At 38.3% G+C, this 25,126-nt stretch overlaps 1 protein-coding gene across 1 annotated transcript in view; it reads left to right on the top strand.

Annotated features, from left to right (window-relative positions):
• The window catches only part of LOC141568964 (dynein axonemal heavy chain 9-like), a 48,481-nt gene extending 36,394 nt beyond the window's left edge, over window positions 1-12,087 (top strand). Inside the window, exons 12-15 of the mRNA XM_074320391.1 lie at window positions 778-904; window positions 5,112-5,367; window positions 6,463-6,704; window positions 11,941-12,087. Coding sequence (XP_074176492.1) covers window positions 778-904; window positions 5,112-5,367; window positions 6,463-6,704; window positions 11,941-12,087 — 772 coding nt within the window. The remainder of the gene's footprint in view (window positions 1-777; window positions 905-5,111; window positions 5,368-6,462; window positions 6,705-11,940) is intronic.
• Window positions 12,088-25,126: the final 13,039 nt, after the last annotated feature.

Below are 25,126 nucleotides of genomic sequence, written 5' to 3'. Positions count from 1 at the left end.
GCCCCTCTGGCCTCAAGTGTTCCCAGCACACAGTCAGCTGTTTCTCACCTGCACCCTTTGGCTGTGGTGTTGCTTTTGCCAGGAGCACTCATTCCGCTTTCATTGTCCAACCTCTGCTCATCCTCTGAAACTCAGTCAAGCATCACTTCGGCAGCGCCTCTTCCATGAAGCCTCCCTGGCCTTCTCCTTGTCTATCACCTTCACCCCCTCACCCACACACCCCTGCCATTAGATGCCTAATGCCTTGTGCGTCTCTCTAAGATTGTGCTTGCTGCATTCTCTGCTTACCTGTGGTTTCACCAGTAGCTGCACTTACCCTGGCGTGTTGAGTCATCATGTTATCCCCTAAGCAGAGCATTCAGTGTGTAATGACTGAATGACAAATGTCCGTGACCTATGAGAAGATTAGCATGAAAGGAAATCTTTCCCAATAGCTTCTTCTGACATTTACTGAGACTAATCACCACTTCCTTTATTGCCCCAAAAGATCACATGGACCCTCTCTTTCTACTCTCCTCTGATTTAATAAGTTATGCCATCTTTAGAAATGAGGAGTTACATACAGGAGCTGCCATACTGGCTGAGTCAATGATTTTGACTTAAGAATGTAGTCAGGTATTTTACTAGTAGCATATTCAGTTTGGTAGATAGATATATATATATAGATATCGATATAGATAGATAGACAATGTTATCTATATCTTCAGTTAATTATCACTAGGAATTGGGGAGCTGGGAGGGTGCTTATGAGATGGCTGTTGTTTCCCATTCTTGCAGGTATGAGACGCGACTTTATGAGGGCTGGTGTCAGACGGTATCAGAGAAGTCACAGTACAATCTTTCCCGGCCGCTTCTGAAACGTGACCCAGAGACCAAGCAGATTACAGTCAACTTTAACCCACAGGTAAGTGAAGCAACAGTCATTTCCTGTTGGGTTCCTGAAGAGTTTTCTTTAACTTTACTGATTTCAAAGGCAAAGAGGCTTTTTATAAGCATCTGCAAAAGCTGCTCAAAAGAATTTACAGTCGGGGTTTCATTTTGGGGATGAATTCTGCAGTGCAGTGTTTTCTTAACTTGTCCAATGTTTACATTTTTCTCCAGGGTTGGCCGATATATTTGCTTTGACTTTGCACAACAGAAAATATTGCAAAGTATTTTTTAAACTTGCATATGATAACAGCTTTATTATGTACTTGACTTCATATACAAAGTTCAAATGATATTATACTTAAGATTAACTCATCAAAAAGTTTAAATATTGTATTATAGATATGTACTATTTGAAATTCCAGAAGACATTTAAACAAGATATTGCTACCCATCTTTGGACAGGTAGAAGAATATATTACTGACCATTTCGTACCAAACAGCTGACTAGGCTTACTTTGAATGTGTGCTGTACGAGTCCATGAAGGCTGTGGACTAGATACTGGAGGGCTAACCAAGTGTAAGACCTAGTCCCTGCTCTCAAGGAGCCCACAGGTAGCTGGGAGCTAGAATGTCAACTTGCAGAAATCTGTCTTTATGAGATGGCGCATGATAAATCTCAATGGAGTAGCTTTGGAAATAAGACTCTAGATTAGTGATTCTCAACCGGGGCAAGTTTCCCCCTGCAGACGTTTTTGGTTGTCACAGAGGGCCTGCTTGCCAATAGCATAGAGTAGGTAGATAGCATGGGGACTGCTAAACTTTATACAAGGCACAGGATGGTGCCCTACAACAAAGAGCTGTTTTTGTCTGAAAATGTGGGTTGCTCTAAAGTTGAGAAACCCTTCTCTAGAGGATCAGAAGGGTGGATGACCAGTGTGGATTGTGGCAGCCATGGAAAGCTTGGTGCTGGTGAAGACGATAATTAAAAGTTAGCGTATATAGGAAATATTACACCATTCAGCTAAAAAAAAGGATTGGCCACACTGAGCCGAAAGCTGTCACCTACTACTGTCCTGATGGCATGTCCTCCAGGAATGCAGTACAGAGACAGCTGAAAACTTAGCTGATAGCATATTGGTGCCTTTGGAGAAAGCCGCAGTTTAAGTAGAACATCAATTCTGACTGAAATAAAAATCAGCAAAGAAGTTGGAGGATCAAGTTCTTTACTTTGGTGAGACACGACTGTGTCATTTAGCTCATTTCACTCATTGGAGTAATTTTATCAGCTTGCACTGTCAGCAGTGTTGGACAGTAAATGTCCAAAGAGATGAGTTTCTGGCCTACCAACTGGGTCATCGTCTAGATGTTATAATTACAGCCGTTACACCCTGGGTATAAGACAGTACTGAGGCTTGACTATTCTTCCTCTATATACTCCAAGAGCAAGGACTTTATCTGCCTCAATGTGCAACACACAGTAGGTGCTTTAAAGGTGATTGTAAGTGATAGAAGGGAAAGAAAGGAGAAGAAAGAAGTGAGAGAAAAAAAGAAAAAGAGAAGGGATAAACACCTAAATTATAACATGAGTCAAGGGGAGACAACTACAAATACAAGTCAACAATAGCTGCAGCTATTCCACTTCTAGCTTCTAGTAAGTGGCAATAGCTATGGTAGTAAGAATGAACAGTAATACATACGAGGTCTGACAATTAAGTTCGTGAACTCATCCTAGACAAAGTGCTACATGCCTCATTGCTGAATATCACTATGGTCACCTTCAAAGTACTCCCCTTGGGAAGGTATGCACCGACACAAGCACCTAGTGTACCCTTCAAAGCAATTTTGGAACTCTTTTTCTGGAAAGGCCATCAGAGCTGTCATTGTATTACCCTGGATGTCCTGAATGTCATCAAAATGTCTCCTTTCAATATTTCCTTTATCTTTGGGTAAAGAAATAAGTCATTGAGACCAGATCAGGTGAGTAGGGAGGGTGTTCCAATACAGTTATTTGTTTATTGGCTAAAAACTCCCTCACAGACAGTGCCGTGTGAGCTGGTGCATTGTCGTGATGCAAGAGCCATGAATTGTTGGCGAAAAGTTGAGGTCATCTAACTTTCATGCAGCTTTTTCAGCACTTCCAAATAGTGAACTTGGTTAACTGTTTGTACACTTGGTACAAATTCATAATGAATAATCCCTCTGACATCAAAAAAGCTTAGCAACATCATTGCAGCAAGTGCTCGAAATTGATTATCAGACCTCATACATCATTCTGAGGGACATGATCAGAGTTTGCCCCTTTGGGACCAGGATAAGAATTGTATGGGGAAAAATTTATATGTAATTTATTTAAATTATTGAAATGTCTTGTTGTTGGACATTTAAAATATTTTTCTACTATTATAAATATGTATTTCATTGATTCTGGGATCACATTTTTTTTCCTTATCTCTGAAAGTGACAAGTGTTTATAATTTAAAAATAACACTTTTTCTTTCCTCCTAGGTTGGACATATAATATTAGTTTGGTGCAAAAGTAATTGCGTCTTAAAAGGTTAAAAATAATTGCAAAAACCACAATTACTTTTGCACCAACCTAATAATAGTGACCCCTGCCATCATTGGCATCTTGCAGTGAGATAAAATGTGGTATAAATAATGTTACAATAAATATCTTTAGTTACTGTTGCCTCTATCCTTGATTATTTCTTTGGGATAATGCCTAGAAATTGGGATTGCTGGGCTAAAGGGTGCTCCCATTTTGAGACTTTTCATGTATATTTTCAGTTTGTTCTGCAGAAAGATGGAATTTAGTCATTCTCCTGCCAGGAAGATACTCATTTCTTCTAACCACTTCCAGCCTGTTGAACTAGAAAACATGAAATATCTCAACATTGTTTTAATTTGCGTTTATTTTACCACTAGTGAAGTAGAACTTTTTCATGTGTTCATTGGCTGCTTATATTTCTTTTTCAATGAATTGCTTGTTCATGTCCTTTTGAGTGGAAGTGCCCTCTTTTCTTGTAAATTTGTTAGAGTATTTAGGAAATATTTGTCAGACATTAAGAAATGTGCTATAAGTGTTTTTACCAGTTGAAGTATGCCATTTTAGTATGTATATGCTATTTTATGCATATAAATTTTATCTTCTGTGGTTGTATGTTCAGAATGGCCTTCTCTACCTCATTATTATATAAATAGCTCCACATTTTCTCCTATTTTTTGTTTTCATTTCTCACATTTAAATGTTTTAATATCTCTCTTGAATTTATTTCAAAATAAACTAGGAGGCTGAGGTCATGTCCCTGCCAACTGGTTAGCATTTGTCTTAACCCTGAGTCGGGTTTGCTGGGTGACAGGAAGAGCTGGCCCAGAGCCACTTGGAAGCAGAGCTGGGAGCCTAGGTGTCTTGATAAGCAGGAAGGAGATGGGGAATGGAGAGAGGAGGCAGGGAAGAATCTATGGCCTGTTTTGTCGCACGTACCTACCACATCAGTCCCTGTAGGTTCAGAGGTAAACATGATGGATGAGAAGGGATGATGAGCATGGTGCTTAGAAACCCTTCCAGAGGCCTCTCTGTCTTTTCCCTGGACCACATCTGCTTGGCTTCTCACTTCTGCAGTTGCTGCTCAATTCAGCGCCCCACAGACGTTCATAGAGGCCTGGGTGGTTTCCATCTCCTGATCTCCTAGTACATTAAAACGCAAAGACATGCCAGCACAGTGCTCTTTCAAATGATTCTATGCAACAGTGTTGTGCAATGGGCACCTTCTCTCAATCCTGTTCGTTCTATGACTATGCGAATGACCTCATTTGGAGAGACCTCCAGAAGTTTAAATTTGAGATTTCTCATGTGTGTGGGTGGCCCAGATCAGATGATACCACCACACCTTGATGGGAACTGGCTCCGTCAGCATAAGCCTATCATGTCATCAGTCACATGTCCTAAAACATCAAGGCCAAGCCCTCTCCTGCTGTCACTGATGTCTCCTTTCTCAGGTTTTCCACGACTTGCTCTTTGTGATTTATGGATTCAGTTAACCTTACTGCTTTCTAATTCACCTTCCTTCTGCCTTATACTCCACTTCCCTTCTCTGAAACTAGATTTAAGGAACGGTAGGAGCAGAAGTTAAGAAGGGACCCAGAGGGCCTTTGGGTCCCTGGGGTTTTTCAGTCCTTCCAATATTGCTGCTATTCACTGCCCCTGAACTACAGCCACTTACGTCAATTCTTTCCTCCAGCTGATTTCAGTGATGAAAGAAATGAGTTATCTTCAACCCAGGCAGATGAAGCACATCCCTGAGACAGCAGCAGCCATGTTCTCCTCCAGGGAATTCTATCGGCAGCTTGTTGCCAATTTGGAGTTGATGGCAAATTGGTACAACAAGGTTATGAAAACTCTGCTAGAGGTGGAATTTCCATTAGTGGAGAAAGAGCTGCAGAATATCGATCTCTGCCTGAGAGCTGCAGAGGAGACTCTGAACTGGAAAACAGAAGGTAACAGGGCACCACCTGGACTGTGGGGAAAAGGTTGAGAGTCAAGATTCTAATAAAGTTGGTAGACCCTCAAATGATTCCCCTGTGATCTGGTTTGTGTTTGAAACACCAGCCTATCCTCTCAGGCATATATCCAACGCAGAGAAGGCAAGGCGGGTTGGTATTCCTCTTCTTCCTTCTCTTTGTGTATAATGAGTAGATTTAGAAAACTTTTCGGCCACGCACTAGGGGAGGGTCAGCGGTTGCATGAGATCTCCCACCGTCTCCAGCATATATTGGGCGCTTCATGAAGGAAGATTTTTATTATCCCTGTTACTTAATTTTCTTAACTAGACTATAAACATCTTAAATGAGGAACTATGCATTTACTTCTCTTGTAGCCTCCATTTCTATTCAGTAAACTTTCATCGACGGATTAACGTATGTGGGGTACTCTGGGAGGGACTGAGGGGAGAATATGAGAGACGAGGTGTACGAGACATAGCCCCTACCCTCAAAGAGCTCACATTTAGTGGGGACAACAGACCTTATGTACAACATAAATCATAACAAGACATGCTGTGATAAAAAGTTAAAATATGCTATCACAGAGTTAAAAATAAAGTGTGATGAATCACAGGGGAAGGAGATTCATTTGCATTTGGGTCCTCAAAAGAGTTAACGTTTGAAAAGAAGATTACAGCTAACTCACAGAAGTCTTGGAATGCCGTATTAAACAAGTTAGAACTATATTTCATATACAAGAGGGAATGATCTTTTCAACATTTAGTACAGTGAAAGTGCCTAAAAAGTAAGATTCATTAACCCAAATAAAGTCACCTAGTTGCACTGGTATGCCCCAGCAAATGTATCAACTTTTGTGTGCTTGGTAGGTAAGTAGTACCTGTTTATTTCTTTTCCTCTATAATCAGGGTTATGCTGAGAGTTGGCTTCATTATACAGCTAGGAAGAAAGAGACTGAGTATAATGAAGTAACCTGTGCAGAAAAGTCTTATAAAACCCATGGGTATTAAATCCCTATCTTTCATGGCAACTAGACCTTTAGCTATGCCACTGTCAGCTATTTCAATTAATTCTGTTTCTCTTGGGGAGCAGGCATTTGGGATTATGTCAATCAAATCACCAACAGTATTCATGATCTCGAACAAAGAATTCAGAAAACTAAAGACAATGTGGAAGAGATTCAAAACATCATGAAAACATGGGTGTCTCCAATATTTAAGAGAAAAGATGGAAGAAAGGAAGGCCTTCTTTCCATGGATGATCAGCGTGATCGAATGGAAAAATATTATAGTTGCATCAAAGAATCTGGCCTTAAGATTCATGCCCTCGTTCAGGTAATAACCAGCCTCTCAGTCACCCATACCAGGAGTATAGAGAAAGCATCAAGAAGTGTGTTTGGGTGCCAGAAGTGATTTGGAAATTAGAACAGTCAATAGATGCTGTGTCTTCTGCAGTCAGAGATAGACGTTTGTACTGATAGCAAAAGAACTAAAGCTAATAGATAGGGAGAGTGAAAAGTCACATTCTAGCATCAGTGTGTCAAAATTAATACTATCTTAATGGTCAAATACTATCATCACACGACTTAAGTCCCACACCAAACCCCAGGGCGGGGAGGAGGAGAAGAGGACAGAATCCTAAATTATCTATTGCCCTAACCACCCCCAACTTGCCCACACAACCTGGTAAGGACCTCCCACATCGTCTTCATTAATCTAGCTCTGTAGAGCCTGAAGAGATTCCCATGCTCGTTTCCTTAACTGCATTTGATAAGGAGAAGAAACAACGCAGAGTGCTGCACTTAATGCAGTAGGCTCTGCCCTGCATTGTGATCAGGGCAACCTTCGGTCTCAAAAGACTGAACAGTGGAAAAGAACTATAAATGGCTTCCAGGTAGCCACGCCGCAGTTCTGACAGGTTGATCTGACATACTGAAAGTCAGTCATGAAATACAGCTGTTATTTTGGGGTTGTCTATGGTTTGAAGTACAGTGATGTACTTTTGTCTTCTAGTTCATTAATTTCTGTTCTTTCTTATTTCTTTCTTTCTAGCTAATTTGGGGTTAATTTGCTCATTTTTTTCCTAGCCCATAAGAGTAGAAGCTTAGGTAGTATTTTAAGGCTTTATTCCTTGCTAATACAAGCATTTGGTGACATACATTTTCCCCTTAGCAGTGCTTTACTTGCATTCCACAAATTTGATCTGCCTCATTTTCATTATCATTCAGTTTTATTTTTTCTCTTGTGATTTCTTTAACTCCGTGCTCATTTAGAAGTATATTGTTTAATTTCCACATACTTGGGGCTTCTCTGGATATCTTAATAAAATTGGTGTCTAATTTAATTCCATTGTGGTCCAGAGAAAACGCTCTGTAAGATTTCAGTCAGTGGGAATTCAGTGAGATTTGTTCCATGGACTAGAATATTGTCTGTTTTATGCAGTGTTTCTTGCACACTTGAAAATGTGTTTATTCTTCCATTGTCCATATCTTCTATATACTTTCTGCTTTTTGTCTGTTTGTTCTACCAGGTACTAAAGGTAGAGTATTAAATCTCCACCTATGATTTTAGATTTGTCTATCTAATCATTTAGTTCTGTGAGGTTTTTCAAGTGGTTGAACCTCTGTTGTTAGTAGGTACAAATATATTTACAGTTATTATAACTTCCTGATAAACTGACCATTTTATCATTATTCCCTTTTTATTTAGAAATTCCCTTTTTATTTCTAATAATACTCCCTGGCCTTGAATTCTGCTTTTTTCCCCCATTTTCCTTGTATTACTATAGTCTTTCCTTCCAGACTCATTATTTCCACTTTTTTTCATTGTCCATCTTTTCCCACCCTTTTACATTCAACCTATGTGTTTCTTTGGAGTCAAATTTCTTCTCTTATATACAGGATATAGTAGAAAATTACTTTTCTAAGTCTAACAACTCTGCCTATTAATTGGAATGTTTAAACTATTTAATATAATACATGTAATATAATTAAATTTAATATAAATGTAACTTTAATATAAATGTAATATAAATTAAATTTAATATAATTATTGGAATGGATGGATTTAATTACCATTTTGCTGTTTGTTTTCTATTAGCTTGATTTCTCTTTTGTTTCTCTGCTCCTCCTTTCCCACCTTCTTGTTATTAATTGTATATTTTTTAGTATTCTATTTTAACTCCTCAATTGGCATTTCAGATTTACCTTGCTGCATTACATTTGCAGTGGTTGTTCTAGGTTTCCATGTCTCTTGAACTAATCACAATTGACTTAGTTTTCCCATGAAATATAGGAAACTAGCAACAGTGTGGCTCAATCCAATGCCCCTTCATCTTTCACACTGTTGCTGTGTGTGTGTGATTAAACTCCACAAGAGAGTATTATATATATATATATATATATATATATATATATATATATATTGCTTTAAAAACTCAAGGAAAAAATATTTACACTATTTTATATTTACCCATATACTTATATTTCGAGACTTGTTTTTCCATTTTGTAGAAATGAGTTAACATCTTGCAGTTCAGGTCTGCTAATGGCACAGTCTGTTTTTGTTTATCTGAAAATATCCTTATTTCAGGTGTACAAATCAACATAATAATTAGACATTTAAACACCTCACAAAGTTATAACCCCCAACTCTATTACCCATCTGACAACCATATATAGCTGTTACAATACCGTTGACTATATTCCCTTTGCTGTAGTTTACATCTTGTGATCATATAATATATATATAATAGTTGACATTCAATATTATACTAGTTTCAGGTGTATGCCATAGGGGTTAGGCATTTATATAATTTATGAAGTGATCCCCCGATTAGTCTAGTACCCATCTGACACCATACATAGTTTTTACAACGTTATTAATTATATTTCCCATACTGTATTTCATATTCTGTGACTATTTTGTGACTACCAATTTGTACTTTCTAATCCCTTCACCTTTCTCACCCATTCACTTTTGTTTTTGGTGGGTAGTTTCTTTGGATATAGAATTGTGTAGACAGTTTTATTTTTCTTTCAGAAGTCATTTTATTGCCTTCTCTTCTCCAATGCCTCTGATCAGAAACCAGCCATAATTTGTATCTTTGTTCCTCTATATGCAATGTATTGTTTCTCTCAGCCTGCTTTTAATAGAATCTTTTTTTCATGTTTGTATTTTTTCCCCATTTGACTATGATGTACCTAAACAGGTTTTCTTTATATTCATTCTGCTTGGAGTTTTGAGCTTCTTGAATCTGTTTTTCATAAAATTTGGGGAGTCAATCAAATTATGACATTATTGTCTGCTAATTTGGACATCTCTTTTATTTTCTGAGTCTTTTTTTTTTTAATGCAACAGAAGTTTATTTTACTTTCACATAAAATAAGTCTAAGAAATAGGCATTCACAATGGAATTTATAGATGATGTAATACAGAATTGTACACCTGAAATCTATGTAACTTTACTAACAGTTGTCACCCCAATAAACTTTAATTTAAAGAAAGAAAGACAGAAAGAAAGAAAGAGAAAGAAAGAAAGAAAGAAAGAAAGAAAGAAAGAAAGAAAGAAAGAAAGAAAGAAAGAAGAAATAGGCATTCCAGGATTGGTATGACAGTTATTTTCTGAGTCTGTTCTTAGTCATTATTTTCTCTCAGTTAAATGTCTGCTTCTCTGCATATCTAGTGATCTTTTATCATCTTCTAGTCATGTTAGGTACCACTTTAGGGTGTTATTTCCCTTAAGGAGTTTGTGTTTTTCTGTTGGCGGGCAGTTAGTTTACTTGGTGGGTCAGCTTGATCCTGTTGAAGTTCAGTTTTAAACTTTGTTAGAGAGGGGTCTAAAGAGGCCTCACTCTAGAACAGAGAAGCTCTAGTCCTAGAGCACGGCATTTCTGGGGTCTCAACTGAGGTCCTGGGTTATCTGCAAGGTCTTTTCATTATTTCTGAGAGAATACAAATATCTTCCATCACTTTCTGTCCTACACAACCTCCACTGAGCTTGGCATCCCCAGTAACTGTTCTCTTACATGCCTTTCAGAGCCTTGCCCTAAATATGTACAGCTTACTACTCAAAGACTCAAGAGGATTGATTTTGTAACGTCTGCAACCTCAAACTTCAGTTTCTGTCTTTTCTGCTCAGCAGGATTGTGGTCCATTTTCCCATGTCACGGTTTGGAAAAGTGCTTCTAGGTAGAAAGCCAGGTGGTTGTAAAGCTCACCTTGAATATTCCCCTTCTCTCGAGGATCACATCCCTATAATGTTTGTTATCTAATTGCCCCAAAATATTAGGTTGGTGCAAAAGTAATTGCAGTTTTTGCAATTATTTTTAACCTTTTAAACTGCATTTACTTTTGCACCAACCTGATAATTGTTTGTTGTATTGCATCCAGTTACATAGCTGTTTGTAGCAGAAGGGCAAACCTGATCTCATTCCCCTTTCTTGGCTAGAATCAGATATTTCTAGTTCACAGAAAATTCCAACACGTTTGCTTCTTAGACCATAGTAGATTTGAGGTAGAAAAGTTAAAAATACACATAGTTATATTGATAGCATGACATTAGGAGACAAAATAACTATACAAAACAGTCATAAAAACCAAGTTTTAAAAATATAGATTACGCTGACATACGCATCTTAATAACAGCTGAGAGCAACACTATATTGTTACTGTTATGATTTGTGTGATGATGGACTTTAAGTATTAAGAAGATCTGAAATCTACTTGGAAAGGAAATGCATTTTAGAAATTTTAGAGTTTTGTTGCTCGAAGGCAGGATCATGAGATTTCTTTCTTTTTTTTTTTTAATTCAGGGGGCTGTTACAATGTGGAAATGTTTGTAAAGTGGTCAGTGTGAATCAACTAGAAAATTTACTTCTGCAAAGTAGTTACCACTCTCTTTGAAGATATACGATAAATGGAAAGTTGCTGTAAGAAAGCTTAATAATGAAAATGATGAAGAGTAAATGGGATATCTGTATTTGCCATACCACCAGGTGGGGGTGGGTGCCAGAGATAGAGAGAGAGACAGAGAGACAGGAGAGAACATGTGCATTTATTTATGTGTTTTCTAAATCACTTAATATGATGAGGATTTTTAGTTAATATTAAATGCCAACAGCAAAACACTCCAGCTCATTTCTAAGGATTATCCAGGAAATGCTTTATTCGTTTGAACCCCTAATTTCTTATAAGCTTTGAATCATAATGCCTTCTACCCTTAGGATTCCTTCCTGTACCTACCCTAACTTCTGCTCTGATTCAGCCTCCTTCACAGCACATCAGTCAGCATTTATGACGCACACACTGCATCCATCAGCATTCCTGCTAAGAATGTGGCCTGACCCCGTCTTCCTTTCCCAGAGACCCTGCCTCCCTTCATGAATTAACTTTATGTTCCTTTTGATCAATGGTTAAACACGTTAGACAGAATGAATTTGATGCACATGAATAGCAAGTTCTTCATAAGAATGCTTTTTTCTCCGTGTGTTTATCTTCCTACTAATGATGATTAGACCAGTCATTCCTTATTGTTAAACATGGCTTACATCTCTTCTACTTTATTTTTTAGGATAACCTGCATCTTTTTTCAGCAGACCCAACCTCCAGTATCTGGAAGACTTATATTAACTACATTGATGATATGTTGCTAGATGGATTCTTTCTTGCCATTGAGTGCTCCCTCAAGTACCTTCTGGAAAATACCGGTATTTACTAGCTTATGGATACGGGTTATTACTGGAACAATAACAGTAATAACATCTGTTGAGTTATAGTTGAGTGCTCTGTGATTTTTCCCAAAAAGATTGTGTGTGTTTTGTGAATTATACCCAGTAAAATAGCAAAGGTATTGAGTTTCTAAATTGTTCAAAGAGAAGAGACCTCTCTCTTTTCACAACTCAAATGATCAACCAGGCTCTAAGATAGTGACACTCAGAGCAAAGGCAAAAAGCATAAAAGGTAATTTCAGTGGAAATCTAGCTTCAATAAAGAGGAGTGACTAAGTCGCAATAGTGGGAAGTACAGTCAGCAATGGCAGCTTCATCTGACCTTGATCATGGCAATAGGAGGAAGATACTCTGTGCCTTCAGGCTAAATGCACTCTGCAGCTTTTGGAGAAAACAATGAGGTTGTATTGTCGGGTTAAGTGGAAGAAGCAGAAGTCTTTGTGTGAAAAAGAGACAGTAAGGGGGTTCAAACATATGGTGATTCAAGGAGAACTGACTCTGGGTGGTGAACACACAATGGGATTTATAGATGATGTAATACAGAATTGTACACCTGAAATCTATGTAGTTTTACTAACAATTGTCACCCCAATAAATTTAAAAAATAAATTAAAAAAAGAAAAAGAAAAAAAAAGAAAAAGAGACAGGAAGTTGGGGATAGGGTAGCTCTCAGAAGGAAAAGGAATGTTAAGAAGGTAATGGGCATTCTTTGAAGCTGTTAAAAGACAGCTAAGGGCTTTGAATTTATAGTAGGTGTACTGGGTTCAGATGCACAGAGTCAAAGATACTACAGTAAGGTCTAACCTTGGCTAGTAAGTGATGGGACGGAAAGGGTGTAAGAGTTCAGGAGTAAAGTTGAATAAAACCTTTTTGCATTCTGGTAGATTCTGAGTTGCTTAGCAAGGGTCATAGTGAAGAACTGGTTAAAATGGAAAGGCAGAGGTGAACATTTTGAAGCCAGGGGATGAAGGTGAGATGAGACTTTAAGACGTCAAATCCAACCCTAGGAAAGAAATCAAATGCAGAGTTACAATAGGCAGGCCAGGATCAGTGTTCATATATCCCGTCTGTACAGAAGGGCACATGCAGACACTTCGGCTGGGAATAGAGAGGAGTGAGGCCCAGGGCTGGGGATAGTTCAGACCGGCAACCCCCGTGGTCTGTGTAGGTGGAGGAACTGAGGTCAGAGGCACGGTGTTTGCAGGATGCAGGGGTGCTCCAATCCATGAAATGCAGCAGCAGGAAACAGGGGCTTCTGCATAGTCAGTAAGGTGGGGGCAAGTAACCAGTGAGACATTGAACGTAGGCACAGACTAGAGAACTGGTTCCTAGGGACCCGCGGCGACAGTGCTCACATTAGTGACCTGACCAAACCTCCTCTGATGTTGGAGGTTTGGGGTTCCTGGTCCCTCATCCCTCCTCCAGAATGTGTAGGAAGATGCCTGAGCCACACTTGGATGCAGAAAGTATGAGGCAGATGGTCCCTAAATGTAGTGACTCGCCTTTGGCCAATGGCTATCCAGCTCTCCTGATCTGGACTGTCTGGTGTGTCTGTTGTCCTCCTCTCTTGAGAAGGAGCAAGTGGGAATAAGAGGCTGGAGAGAGGAGACGGTAGTGTTTTTCTAAGATTGCTAAAGTTACCTTTCCTCCATGGAAATGGGAAGGAAGGGAAACACATTTTCTTCACAATATAAAATAGGCAGGAGCTATATTTCTATATTTCACTGTTGCCTGAGCCAAGGAGCTATAGATACAATTTTAAAGGCACTGGTGAAAGTGAAGAAGCCGTTAAGAAGAAGAAAATCACTGAGATCCTTTGCAGTAGCCCAGCTGGACAACTTTATTTCCCTGGTCCACCTTACTATTTCCACCTTCACTTGTTTGGTCAAGCCAAGGCCATTTCCGTGGCTTGGTTTGGCTTCCCAGTCACGTCTCAGAATCTAAACCCCGCCTAGGTTAAATTCTACTCACTCTATCCAGAAATGTTCTTCCCCATCTTAATTCCTAGAGTGATTTACTTGTACCAATGTTGTGGAACCATCAAGACCATCTGGTTTATATGGTAATTATGTCAGCATTGCATCTAACATAATGATTAGGTTCTCATGACAGCATATGGGGCAAAAATCTCATGTAGTCAAAATATTCTTGAAACTCTTAAATCCTTTAAACTATATGCAAGCTGATCTATTAAATTATATGTAATGCATGTAGGATGCAGGCTATGTCATGAGTATACATGCAAAGCATAATCTTAACAGTTTTTTAAAAACTATTCTATGATAGTATCATAATTACTGTGATATTGGTAAACTTGCATTCCCTTAAGTTAAATATGCATTTGATGGGACACTCCTGAGTCTAATCATGCAAATTTATCATTCTTGCAGTTTTGAGGGTAAGACACTGATCTTACATATCTTTGTAGATCCCCCAGTTTTTCAGTTAGGGAGAATGGCTAAGCTGTGGGAAGCAAAACTCCATCAATAATGTAGCGTAAAAGACAAAGAAGTCTTTCCCTCAAGTACTAGTCCAAAGTGAGTGCTCCAGGGAAATGGGAAAGTTCCTCCTATCTTGTGTTTCCATCACTGTCTAGGGCGGAGTCTTAATTTATGTGCTTGAGCTGGGTCACGGGCACATCCAGGCTTCCGCCTGTGGGAGGAATAGAAAAGGCTGCCTTGCTGTCTCAAAAGCCCCAGCACAGAGTGCCCATCACTTCTTCCCACATTCCCCTGGAGAGAGAATGACGCTGCTACACCAAACTGCAAGTTGGTACAAATTCATAATGAATAATCCCTCTGATATCAAAAAAGGTTAGCAACATCGTTGCAAGAAGTTCACGAGCTTGATTGTCAGATCTCGTATTCTGGGATTTACCTCCTTAAATATTCCCTATCAATTCTCAACATCATGCAAATGTATTCTCATATCTCCCATCATAAAAAAAAGAGCATGGCCCCTCAAGTTCTTCCAGCTACAACACCGTTTTTGTGTGGCCTTCACGACTCAAAAATATGTGTCTGTAGTTGATTCTTTTAGTTCTTCATCCATTCTCTATAAAAAGTTTTATTATAAAATGTAGTGTGCACACCACACCATTTAGAGAAAAATACTACTTGTTTTTCCATTATCAGCTAAGAAACAGAACATTGGCTCTATCTTTTAAAATTCCCATATGCACTCCTCTCTGATCAAGTCCCTCTCTCTCTCTGCCAGATGTTGCCCCTCCCCTAAATGTGACATAATCCTCTTCATGCTTTTCTTCATGGCTTGATGTATACACACATGCATGTATGCATATACATATATATGCCCACATACATATGTAGGTTTGCATTTTGAAACTATGAAAATGAAACTATTGCATATTATATATTTTTCTGTGTCCTATTTCTTTCACTCAGTTATGTTTGAGATCCATCCATGTTAGGAGTGCAGCTGTATTTCCTTCATTTTCATTGCTGTAGAGTATTGCATCCTATGATTGTACAGCACCTTACCTATCTGTTCTGTGGTTGGTGGACATGTGGTTGTTTCAGGTGATTTTGCTGATACCAGCAATGTTGCTCTGAGTACTCTCACACATGTATCGTGAGGTACATGGGCCACCACACGTCTAAGGTATATACATAAGAGTGGAATTGCTGGATCAAAGAGAATGCATACAATTTGAGCTCTCTCCAAGGTTTTGCAGCCAGGTGTGAAAATTCCTGTAGCCCCACATCCTCAGTGACCTCCTGGTATTGACAGACTGTTTAATGCTGGCCGTTCTGGTGGGAGCTTTGTGGTATCATTGTGGTAAATACTATGTTTTTGGTGAGTCATTATATTTCTTCTGTTCTGTTCATAGTTCTTGCCCCCTTTTTTTTTTTTTTATGAATTTCTTGTATATATATATATTTTTTAATTGGGGAAGGGGAACAGGACTTTATTGGGGAACAGTGTGCACTTTCAGGACTTTTCTCCAAGTCAAGTTGTTTTCCTTTCAATCTTAGTTGTGGAGGGTTCTGTTCAGCTTCAAGTTGTTGTTCTTTCAGTCTTAGTTGTGGAGGGCGCAGCTTAGCTCCAGGTCCAGTTGCCGTTGCTAGTTGCAGGGGGCACAGCCCACCATCCCTTGCAGGAGTCAAACCGGCAACCTTGTGGTCGAGAGGACGAGCTCCAACCAACTGAGCCATCCGGGAGCTCAGCGGCAGCTCAGCTCAAGGTGCTGTGTTCAATCTTAGTTGCAGGGGGCAGAGCCCACCATCCCTTGCGGGACTCGAGGCATTGAACTGGCAACCTTGTGGTTGAAAGCCCACTGGCCCATGTGGGAATCGAACTGGCAACCTTCGGAGTTAGGAGCACGGAGCTCTAACCACCTGAGCCACTGGGCTGGCCCAGTTCTTGCCCATTTTTATTGGACTTTATTTTTTTCCTATTTGATGTTCAGAAGTTACTTATTTATTCTATATTTAATCCTTTGCTAGTTGTATATATTGCAAATATACTCTCCCATTCTGTGGCTTGTCTTTCCATTGCATTTATGATATATGTTGATGAGCAGTTCTTCATTTTAATGTAGCCAAATGTGTCCACCTTTCCTTTTATGTTGCTCTCTTTTGTCTTTTTAAAGAAATCCTTTATTGCCCTGAGATCCTAATGATACTTTCGTATATCATCTCCTAAAAGTTTTATAGTTTTATCTCTCACAATAAGTAGCCCCTTGTCTATTGGTTCATGAATATGACACAGTCCTCATTACCACAGCTCTGTAATAAATTATGATACCTGGCAGAGCAAGTCCACTTTGTTCACTTTTAATAAGAATGTCTCAACAGTTTTTGGCCCTTGCTATTTTACGTAAAGTTTAAAATCAGTTTGCAAATAAAAAATCTGTAGGGATTTTGATTGTTTTTGCAGTGACTATCAATCAATTTGAGGAGAATTGTCCTTTTTATAGTATTGAGTATTCCTGTCCAAGAACATGTTTTCTCACCATTTATCTATGTATTTTTAAATGTCTTTCAGTGAAATTTTATAATCATGATGTTTAAAGTATTTTCATGTCTTTGTTAAGATTTATTCCTAGGTATTTTATTTTTTGGTTCCTAGTATAAATGATATTTTAAAATCATATTTTCTGTGGAAATGGAATTGATTTTTATGTATTGATTTTGTGTCAAGCAATTTTGCTAAATTAACTTATTAATTTTAATCATTTATCTGTGTATTCATTTGGGTTTGCTATATACAGTCACCATCTAAAATTTTATGCTAGTTTCATATCTTCCTTCTCTTTTAAAAAAATTTTTATTAAATTTATTGCAGTGACATTGGTTAGTAAAATTATTTAGGTTTCAAGTGTACAATTCTATAATACATAATCTATTGTGTGCTCACCACCCAGAGTCAGTTCTCCTTCCATCACCATATATTTGACTGTCTTCACCCTGCTCTACCACAGCCCTCCCCCATCTCCTTACCTTCTGGTAACCACTCAACCGTTGTGTGTGTCAATGATTTTTTGTTTGTCGCTTTCAGTTTTATATGCCACATATGAGAGAAGGCATATGGTTCTTGACTTTTTCTGTCTGCCTTATTTCTCTTAGCATGATAATTTCAAGATCCATCCATGGTATCGCAAATGGCAGTATTCCATCTTTTCTTATGGCCAAGTAGTATTCCATTGTGTATATGTACCACATCTTTGTTATACAGTCATCCAATAAAGGACACTTTGGTTGTTTCCATGTGTTGGCCGCCATGAATAATACTGCACTGAACATCAGGGGCACATATATCTTTACGGATAAATGTTTTCAGATATTTTGGGTAGATACCCAGAAGAGGGATTGCTGGGTCATATGACTCAGTCTTTTCCTTAAAATGCGTTTTATTGCTATTTCTTACCTTAACATGCTGGCTAGAACTTCTAGTCCAATGTTGCAAAAGTGGTGATGACAAGTAAGTGCCCTTGCCTTGTCCCTGATCTTAAAGGGGATGCTTTCAACATTCCACTACTAAGTATAATATTTGCTATGAGTTTTTGTTGATTCTCTTTATCTGATTAAAAAGTTCCCTTCTATTACTATATAGTTAAGGGAATTTAGCATAAATAATAATATTTTATCAAGTGATTTTCCTAATTACAGTAAGATAATTCTGTTTTTCCCCCCCTCAAAATCTTAAAGTGGTGAACATGTTGTTTGTTTTCTAATATTAAACCTACCCAGCATTACTGAGGTAAGCCTAACACAAAGTACTATATTTTCCAATATATTCATTGGTTGATTTTGTTTGCAAATATTTTGTTTAGCATTGATGCACCTATTTTGCAATTGAGATTGTCCTTCAATTTTTCCTTCCTTATTCTATCTTTGTCTGATCTTGCTCTGTAGTTTTGCTGGTTCATAAAATGACTTAGGAAGTAATTTTTATTTATTCTCTGGAAGAGTTGGTGTAAGGTTGGATTTCTCTGATCCTTGAAAGTTTGATTTAAATCTCCCATTGAGCCATCTGGGCTTGGTATTTTCTTTGTGACAAGATTTTTACCTACTTAATTTTTCTAATGGTTATAGGAATATTAAGGTTTTATATTCCTTAGTAGGTCATATTTGTCTAGGAATGTATATATTTCATATAAATCTTCAAACTATTGTCATAAAATTTATAATATTCTCTTACCTATTTAATCTATACAGAATCTGTGGTTATGTTCCTCTTCTTATTTCTACTCAATCTTATTTGTCCTTCTGGTTTCTTTTCTTGACTAATCTTGCCCACAGATTTACAAAGAACTGTCTTTTGACCCCATGCATCTTCTTCATTATAATTTTATTTCTATTTCAATAATTTATTCTTTTATGTTTATTGTTTTTATTCTTTCATGTTTATTGTTTCCTTCTACTTTCTTTGGATTTATTTTCTGTTCTTTGGCTGACTTAAGATGGATGCTTGTTGACTTATTTTGAGCCTTCTGTCTTTTTTAATGTAACACTTAAAGTTATAAATTCCGAAAAATGGCGGAGTGAGGTGATCCTCTGTAAAGCTCCCCTGGAATTTACAAAGAATCGAACAACAAAAACTCCACAAAGGACTCCCTGCACAGCAGACAGGCAAGACGAAGAGGCCCACTACCGACTGAAATCACCTACAGGTGGGAGATTCGCGCGAGTGGAGGGAGGAGGAAAGGGAGAGGTGCGCGGAGACGGAGCCGCGCGGGCGCAGGACGCAGACCTAGCTCAGTGCGCCGAGCTCGCTGCCTCCCGGAACTACCGCAGCTGCGGGAGAGGGAAGAACTCGGACTGCTAGGGCTCCGCTTGTGGCCCACGGGGCTGAGGGGACAGCATATAACACGGCTGAACCCAACGCTCACGGCAGAGACCTCGGAGAAAAGACTGAGGGAAAAAGGCTGAAAACGGTAGTTTAAGCCCGCACTGCCGAGCAGAGAACGGAGCCTTAGGCACTGAGACTAGCCGCCCCCTCCCTCCCCTCCCAGAGCTCGCCCCGCCCCCACCTGCCCGGTGCTAGAAGCAAAACAGTAGCAGTGTCAGATCAAAACAACAGAAAATTTGCTATTTTGAGAACTGTGTACCGCAGACACAAATTCACAGCCCAACTAGTTCCGGCAAAGGGGAGAGAGCTGTGGAAGCAGGATCGGCTGTGGTGGTGGTCGCCGCCATTGCTCTGGGCCACCTCTCACAACTCACCCCGCCCCTGACCCCACCTATTTGGGCGGATCCCTGCAGGAGTAAACAGAACTGCTGAAACATACGGGCTCTGAATCAGGAGCTGGAAGAGCTTTGGAACATCAAAAGCTCTCCGCATACCCCCCGGGACACTGCGCCCTGTGACCTAGATGAACTATAAATAGAGGAGAAGCCCGTCTCCCAGGGAATCCCCCCATTGTGTGAGAAGTTGGAATAGTGCAGAGAAAACATAGCACTACCGTGTGGGAGGGAGAAATAATAAAACATTCTACCAACAAGTACTGGCAAACAAAAGAAAGACTGCTTTCTATCAACCTGTTGCAGAAGTCACTCCTGTAGATGTCTAGGAAGAGAAATAGTAAACCAGTAATCGCCATGAATAACCAAGGCAACAAGATAGCTCAGAAAGAAAGTGAAAAATCTCCAGAGAAGGCACTTAAAAATACAGAAATACGAAAGAGATTGAAATCTTAAAAAAGAACCAAATAGAATTTCTGGAGATTAAGAACTCAACAGAAGAAATTAAGAATGAAATAACCAGCTTAGGTAGTACAGTTGACCAGATGGAGGAAAGAATCAGTGACATCGAAGATAGAAACCTGGAAATGACACAGATAGAAGAAGAAAGAGACTTGAGACTTAAAAGAAATGAAAGAACTCTACAAGAACTTTCTGACTCCATCAGAAAGAGCAATATAAGAATAATGGGCATACCAGAAGGAGAAGAAAGAGAGAAGGGAACAGAGAATATATTCAAACAAATTGTCGATGAGAACTTCCCAAATTTGTGGACAGAACTGGACCCTCGAATCCAAGAAGCAAATAGAACACCTAGTTACCTCAATCCCAACAGGCCTTCTCCAAGGCACATTGTATTGAAGCTGTCTAAAATCAACGACAAAGAAAGAATCCTCAAGGCAGCCAGGGAAAAGAAGACGGTAACATACAAAGGAAAGCCCATTAGATTATCATCAGATTTTTCAGCAGAAACTCTACAAGCCAGGAGGGAGTGGAACCAAATATTCAAACTATTGAAAGAGAGAAATCATGAGCCAAGAATAATATATCCAGCAAAGATATCCTTTAGATATGAAGGAGGAATAAAGACCTTTCCAGACATACAGAAGCTGAGGGAATTTTCTAATACACGACCTGCACTACAAGAAATACTAAAGGAGGCTATTCGACCACCATCAACAGGGACAATTTGTGGCAACCAAAACTCAAAAAGGGGGAGAGTAAAGGCCTGAACGGGAATATGGGAATGGAGAAAGTAAGCGTGCTGAAGAAAATGGAATACTCTAAATATCAAACTTTCTTTTACATAAACTTAAGGGTAACCACTCAAAATAAATCCAGAATTGAAATATATACTGAAATAAAAGAAGAAACAGAGGGAATCATCATAGAATACCACCACACAGAAATAATAGACAACAACAGAAAGGCAAAGAAACAATGGAGACACAGCCTTACCAGAAAACTAAAGACAGGATGACAGGAAATCCTCACATATTAATAATCACCCTAAATGTAAATGGACTGAACTCACCAATAAAAAGGCACAGAGTAGCAGATTGGATCAAAAAACTAAACCCAACCATAGGCTGTCTCCAAGAGACACATCTAAGCTACAAGGACAAGCATAGACTCAACGTGAAAGGGTGCAAATTGACACTCCAAGCAAACGGTACCCAGAGAAAATCAGGTGTAGCCATAATGATATCAGATGAAACAGACTTCCAGGTGAAAAAGATAACAAGAGACAAAGATGGACATTTCATAATGGTGAAGGGACTGTACAACAAGAAGACATAACAGTCATCAATATTTATGCCCCCAATCAGGGAGCACCAAATACACCAAGCAACTACTAACAGAACTAAAGGGAGAAATTGACCAAAACACAATTATACTAGGGGACTTAAATACATCATTGACAGCTATGGATAGATCATCCAAACAGAAAATAAATAACGAAATAGTAGCCCTAAATGACACATTAGATGAAATGGACATAATTGACATTTATAGAGCACTTCATCCTAAAACATCAGACTATACATTCTTTTCTAGTGTACATGGAACATTCTCAAGGATAGACCATATATTGGGACATAAAATCAGTCTCAACAAATTTAAGAAGATTGAAATCATACCATGCATATTCTCTGATCACAAGGCTTTGAAATTGGATATCAACTGTAAAAAGAAAGCGGGATAAGACAAATACATGGAGATTAAACAACATACTTTTAAAGAAGGACTGGGTCAAAGAAGAAATTAGAGGAGAGATCAAAAGATACATAGAAACAAATGACAATGAAAATACATCCTACCAAAATTTTTGGGATGCAGCGAAAGCAGTTTTAAGAGGGAAATTTATCTCATTACAGGCCTATCTCAAGAAACAAGAAAACTCCCAAATAAATAACCTCATGTTACACCTTAAAGAACTAGAAAAAGAAGAACAAGTAAAACCCAAGGTCAGCAGAAGAAAGGAAATAATAAAAATTAGAGCAGAACTAAATGAAATAGAGAACAAAAAGACAATAGAAAAATTTAATGTGACAAAGAGCTGGTTCTTTGAAAAGATTAACAAAATTGACAAACCCTTGGCTAGACTTACTAAGATAAAAAGAGAGAAGACACTGATTAACAAAATCAGAAACGTAAAAGGGGAAGTTATCACGGACACCACAGAAATACAAAGGATCATCCAAGAATACTATGAAGGACTATATGCCACCAAATTCAACAACCTAGAAGAAATGGACAAGTTCTTAGAAACATATAGCCTTCCAAGGCTGAACCATGAAGAACTGGAAAATCTAAACAGACCGATCACCAGTAACGAAATTGAATCAGTCATCCAAAACCTTCCCAAAAGCAAAAGTCCGGGACCAGATGGCTTCACTAGTGAATTCTACCAAACCTTCAAAGAGGATCTAATACCAATTCTGCACAAACTCTTCCAAAAAATTGAAGAAGAGACAGTACTCCCTAACTCATTTTATGAGGCCAACATTACCCTGATACCAAAACCTGGTAAGGACAGCACAAAAAAGAAAACTACAGACCAATATCTCTAATGAATACCGATGCAAAAATCCTAAATAAAATTCTAGCAAATCGAATACAACAATGCATTAAAAAGATTATTCATCACGACCAAGTGGGGTTCATCCCTCCATCAATGTGATACATCACATAAACAAAATAAAGGACAAAAATCATATGATTATATCAATTGATGCAGAAAAGCATTTGACAAGATACAACATCCATTTATGATTAAAACACTTAATAAAATGGGTATAGAAGGAAAATACCTTAACATAATAAAGGCCATATATGACAAGCCCTCTGCTAATCTCATAATTAATGGAGAAAACTGAAGCCCTTTGCAATCAGGCAAGAGAAAGAAATAAAAGGCATCCAAATTGGGAATGAAGAAGTTAAATTATCACTCTTTGCAGATGACATGATGCTATATATAGAAAACCCTAAAGACTCCACCAAAAAGCTATTAGAAACAATCAACGAATACAGTAAAGTTGCTGGCTACAAAATCAACGCACAAAAGTCCATTGCCTTCCTATATACTAACAATGAAATCTCAGAAAAGAAATACAAAAAACAATTCCTTTTGCAATTGCAGCAAAAAGAATAAAATACCTAGGAATAAACTTAACCAAGGATGTGAAAGACCTATATGCTGAAAACTATAAGACATTTTTGAAAGAAATTGAAGAAGACACAAAGAAATGGAAAGACATTCCGTGCTCATGGATTGGAAGAATCAACATAGTTAAAATGGCCATATTACCCAAAGCAATATACAGATTCAATGCAATCCCCATCAAAATCCCAATGGCATATTTTAAAGAAATAGAACAAAAATCATCAGATTTGTTTGGAACCACAAAAGACCCCGAAAAGCCAAAGCAATCTTAAGAAAAAAAGAACAATAATGGAGGTATCACACTTCCTGACTTTGGCCTGTACTACAGGGCCACAATAATCAAAACAGCATGGTATTGGCAGAAAAACAGACACATAGACCAATGGAATAGAATTGAGAACCCAGAAATAAAACCACATAAATGTGGACAGATGATTTTTGCCAAAGAAGCAAGTACGATACAATGGAGCAAAGACAGCCTCTTCAATAAATGGTGCTGGGAGAATTGGATAGCCACGTGCAAAAGAATGAAACTGGACTGCTATTTGTCACCATGTACCAAAGTTAATTCAAAATGGATCAAAGACTTAAGCATAAGACCTGACACAATAAACTGCATAGAAGAAAACATAGGTACTAAACTTATGGACCTTGGGTTCAAAGAGCATTTTATGAACTTGACTCCAAAGGCAATGGAAGTAAAAGCTAAAATAAACGAATGGGACTATATGAAACTTAAAAGCTTCTGCACAGCAAAAGAAACCATTGACAAAATAAAGAGGCCACCAACTGAATGGGAGAAGATTTTTGCAAACAGTGCCTCCGATAAGGGGCTAGTATCCAGAATATACAAGGAACTCATGCAACTCAACAACAAAAAACAAACAACCCAATTGAAAAATGGGCAGAGGACTTGAAGAGACATTTCTCCAAAGAGGACATACAAATGGCAAATAGACATATGAAAAATGCTCAACATCACTAATCATCAGAGAAATGCAAATCAAAACCACAATGAGATATCACCTCACCCCAGTCAGAATGGCTATCATCAACAAGACAAATAGAAAGATGATATAGGAACATTTGTGACAACATGGATGGATCTTGAGAGAGTAATGCTGAGCGAAACAAGTCAGACAGAAAAAGCAGAGAACCATGTGATTTCACTGATATGTGGTATATAAACCAAAAACAACAAAAGAACAAGACAAACAAATGAGAAACAGAAACTCATAGACACGGACAATAGTTTAGTGGTTGCCAGAGGGTAAGGGGGGTGGGGGGGGGTGAGGGTAAGGGGGATCGAATATATGGTGATGGAAGAACTGACTCTGGGTGATGAACACACAATGGGATTTATAGATGATGTAATACAGAATTGTACACCTGAAATCTATGTAATTTTACTAACAATTGTCACCCCAATAAATTTAATTAAAAAAAAAAAAAAGTTATAAATTCCATTTGCAGTACAATTTTACCTACATGTCACAAGCCTTAGTATGCAATATTTTGATTATAATTTAGTTCTAAATTTTTTAATATCCATTATGTTGTGTTTATATATATTTAATTTTCCAAATATGGGGTTCTTCTAGTTACATTTCTGTTACTAATTTCTAACAATGTGGTCAGAGACTGTGATATATGTAA

The sequence above is a fragment of the Rhinolophus sinicus genome, linkage group LG15, assembly GCF_036562045.2.
Source record: "Rhinolophus sinicus isolate RSC01 linkage group LG15, ASM3656204v1, whole genome shotgun sequence".
NCBI classification, from domain to species: Eukaryota; Metazoa; Chordata; class Mammalia; order Chiroptera; family Rhinolophidae; genus Rhinolophus; species Rhinolophus sinicus.
Note: the sequence above shows the minus strand (reverse complement) of the source record. Positions and strands in the feature narration are given on the sequence as shown.